The sequence below is a fragment of the Octopus bimaculoides genome, chromosome 11, assembly GCF_001194135.2.
Source record: "Octopus bimaculoides isolate UCB-OBI-ISO-001 chromosome 11, ASM119413v2, whole genome shotgun sequence".
Lineage (NCBI taxonomy): Eukaryota > Metazoa > Mollusca > Cephalopoda > Octopoda > Octopodidae > Octopus > Octopus bimaculoides.
The window spans coordinates 39465602-39469691 of NC_068991.1; the positions used below are offsets into that span (position 1 = coordinate 39465602).

The 4090-nt window shown below is 32.2% G+C and overlaps 1 protein-coding gene across 2 annotated transcripts in view; it reads right to left on the reverse strand.

Moving 5' to 3' along the window:
• Nucleotides 1–1352: 1352 nt before the first annotated feature.
• LOC106869437 (CCA tRNA nucleotidyltransferase 1, mitochondrial) overlaps nt 1353–4090 on the reverse strand; it is a 66224-nt gene continuing 63486 nt past the window's right edge. For both annotated transcript variants that reach the window (XM_014915185.2, XM_014915184.2), the window contains exon 8: nt 1353–2040. In XM_014915185.2, the coding sequence (XP_014770671.1) occupies nt 1645–2040 (396 nt within the window). In that variant the 3' untranslated portion in view covers nt 1353–1644. The remainder of the gene's footprint in view (nt 2041–4090) is intronic.

A 4090-nucleotide genomic window follows, 5' to 3' on the forward strand; every position in this document is an offset into this window, starting at 1 on the left:
TTTTTTTTTTTTTTTTTTCTTAATTTCTAGTAACATATTGGGCTTAATTGACTATAAATACCTTTCTCCAACAAAGATTGGCTTTATAGTAAAGATATTTATTGCTACAATTATAGAACACATTTAAATTTTATTCTATTTATTGAAATTCTGCATTTTATAATTGAGATACATTCATCATTGCAAGGTGAACTCTAAATGCTTTATTCTATAGTTCCCTTGTCTAACTCATCTAACAATAACCATGCCTTGGATAATCTTCAATGGTTATGGTACCACCTCCATACATGTGTATATGACTTTTTTTTTTTAGGGGGCAAGGGAATTACTCTATCATCTGTATTTATATTTTCATAACAGTCTTATTTGCTTCAGTGGATTTATGTAGAATAATATCTGGTTTTTATAAATATCAAACTGAAAACCAATATTATTAGTTTTGTTGCTACTTCATTTGATAAAGAATGTTGTCATTAGACTGTGCAACATTTAATACAACCGGATTGCTTTCAATGGATGTTATATTTTGCTTGCTTAAATATTTTGTTAGAAAGTACATTACAAAGTAAAAAAGTATGTAAGTCATTATTTGTATATTGCAATGGTGTGGGCAAAATATATATTTCATAGAGAAATGACCTTAAGTAAATTTAGTTGGTTAAATTTTGGAAACAGCTCTGCAAAGGCTTCACAACATCTGAAAGTAACATTAAACCATTTCTGATTAATTTATATAAAATTAAGCTAGTGTTTTCAAGTATGTGACTATTTATGTGGTGGTGGGAGCGTGAGAATCATAGGAAAATTAAAAAATGAAATTCTCATTGTTATCTTGGATATGTAATTTTCTGTTTTTCAGCTGAAAAGCAACTTATTATCTTTTGGACATTTGACATATATTGTAACCAAATTTTTGTATTCAGAATTCTAATCTCCGATGTGAATGCATATTTCCTATGTTTTGAAGTAAGTTGCTAATGTAAATAAAAATGTTGCCTTGACTACAAGAGACACCAACCAATAATGGGTTGTCCTTTCAATGGAAAGCCGCTCTTTTCAACTCTAACTTTATTTTAATGTTATTTCTAAAATTGGTTAGAGAGATAATTTTCATTCACACTCACTATTGCTACAAATTGCATAAGCCCTGCTCATATTTTCAAGAAGATATGTGGAAAGAATATATGCAAGTTCTGTGCCATGTGCTAATAAATCGAAGTACTGCCTTCAGTTTTAATGGTGGTCTTAAAGAAGTATGCTTGGTTAGTTCAGACATGCTTGCATTACATAAAGTGTGATTTGTAATGTAATTTTCAAATTCTATGGCAAAATATTCAAACTCGGCTCTCATAAACGAAACATTGGAAATCAATATTTATTTTCTTTTAGAAATTTCAAATTGTTCATTTATTTGTACATTATATGTCATTTAATTAGAAATATAAGTTATTGAAGGCATGAATTTTTGCCTGTTCACTTTTACTCTCCTCATGTGGGCTCAATATATGAATATATATTTAGCTGCTTCTAATTTGAAAAAGACTGACTGTTTAGGTTGGTGGCACCTGTAGTCAAGGCTCAACAGCCGGGTGAAATACAAGAAATTTTGCTTGCTTTTTTTTTTTTACCCCCCTTTATATGTTTTTATTTTAAATTTTCTAAAATTTGCTCAACCATATCAAGTAGGTCATCTTTTTTCATAGAGTAATTACTTTCTTTCCAAATACATTTCAATTTGGAAATAATTTTCTGAAAAAGTGATCCTTTTGGAACATTGCGCGCTAGCAAATCGTGTCCAGAGACAGGAAATTTTGGTGGATCCCAATGGTCAAAAGTCTTTAATACATCGTGTTTACCATTGTACTTCAGTAGTTCTTTGATATAAGATTTGATATTATGTTCTTTTCTGTCCATTAGTAACTGCTGGCAATAGCTAATGTTATCATCTGTAGCGTTCAGTGTGTTTCGTTGCTGGATAATAAATGTCCCTTGTCGGAGCTCATCAGTCGAGATTTTTACACGACTCTGGAAATTCAGAAGCTGTAATGAAATTTGTTCAATTCAAAGTGAAAGAGATAAATGTAAGAATTTAGATTATTGAAAAGTTTTAATGAAACAAAGATTTCTGTCTTATTATGCCAATGAAACTGTTCAAATTTTTTCTTACATAATGCTAGTATGGTAAATATTCTGTAAAATTTGTATTAAAAGTTAAATGAAACTAACAACCACTTGACTGTAGGAAGACTAGTAGCAAATAATTATGAAATGGTGTGAATAAATCTATTATTAACTAGAATACTACTACAGATAACATGCAGGCATGGCTGTATGGTTAAGGACCACATGGTTTTCGGTTTAGTTCCGTTACGCTATACTTTGGACAAGTCTCTATTACTTCAGCTCCAAGTGAATTTGGTAGACAGGGCTGGGAAATGTGTTGTGTTGTGTTCTTGAGCAAAACATTTCATCTTATGTTGTTCTGCAATCACTTTGATATCCTCAAATGTGGTGCACTGTGCACCTGTTGAGGCAATGTCAATTGATAGGAGTGAGCTTAATGTACATTTGATTACTGTGAACAAATTATTTGTGCAGGTCGTTCACCAAAAAACTGAACACATATGTCATCTTCAACAGAAGATTCCATCATTATGTGTGTATTTGTGCTCTATGAAGGTCAAAAACTATGAGTAGTCTTTTTTTGTCATTTCTCCAATTAAATTGTCTACTTTGTGCCTTCAAAGATTTGTGAAATAAGAAATCCCTTGAAAGATAAGGGTGAACAGTTAGAAGGGGCATCTAGTTCTAAAACTGCTTGAATAATATATTGTCTAACCCATGCTAGCATGGATAAATAGATGTGAAATGAGCACTCACTACAGTATTCAAACTGGACTAAACCTGCCATATAGCTTGAAATATAACCATTGCACACATGAACAATGAGATTCACAATCTTTTAACATTTAAATTGACCATATGCAGTGCAAGTTTTTTTACAATAGAGATATCACATAAGCATGCTGATCAGTCAAATCTGGCCTTCCACACCTATCCTACAATGTCACTCTGAAAATAAGCTGTCATGAAAATCTCTTAGCTACATGACAATGCATTTTTAACTGAAAACAATGTAAATAAATAAGCATTACATTTAACAGAGTCCTGAATGTTAAAGGGCTTAAAACATGACATGCTCATGTTGAAGCATTCCCTTATTTGGAGGTTATAAATCTAATCGATCAAAGCTAACTGAGAAAATTGATTTTTATTGTAATGTGCTTTGTCTTAGTGAGGAGGTGGATGGTGGTGCTTCTATGCCTTGGCAATAAGGCTAGAGACTCACAAGAACTCCCTTAATCCTTTAGCATTCAAACCTGCCATAACTGGCCTAAATATTCTAGTTTTTGTTAAAACATGAATAAATAAGCATTACATATGACGAGTAATCTGAATGCTAAAAGGTTAAATTGCATTTAGGCTTTGAAAGATAAAATATTTTGTTTTTTTCTACCTGTGTATGAAGTAAAAGGGAGTGCACTAGCTATATCTCACACCTGTGATAAATATAGTTCATTCCATGATCATTGATAGGGGTTTGATCAACCCTATTGACTTGAGGGAGAAATGAGAATTGTTTTAAGTAATTTTCAATTGATACTAACAACAAAAACTAAATCACAACAAAAGAGGGATACATAAAACATTCTGTATTTTACACCTACTCACATATGTATATTAGCTATCCCAGTTATGGCTATTCTGGAACACTTCACACAGTCACAAACATACACACCGTAGAATATTGCTATTTCTAAAAGTTCTGTCTAAATACTCTTTACTCGTTTCAGTCATTTGACTGGCCATGCTGGAGCACCGCCTTTAGTTGAGCAAATCGGCCCCGGGACTTATTCTTTGTAAGCCTAGTACTTATTCTATCGGTCTCTTTTTGCCGAACCGCTAAGAGATGGGGACATAAACACACCAGCATCGGTTGTCAAGCAATGCTAGGGGGACAAACACAGAAACAAACGTACACACATCACATACATACATATATATATATATATATATATATATATATATA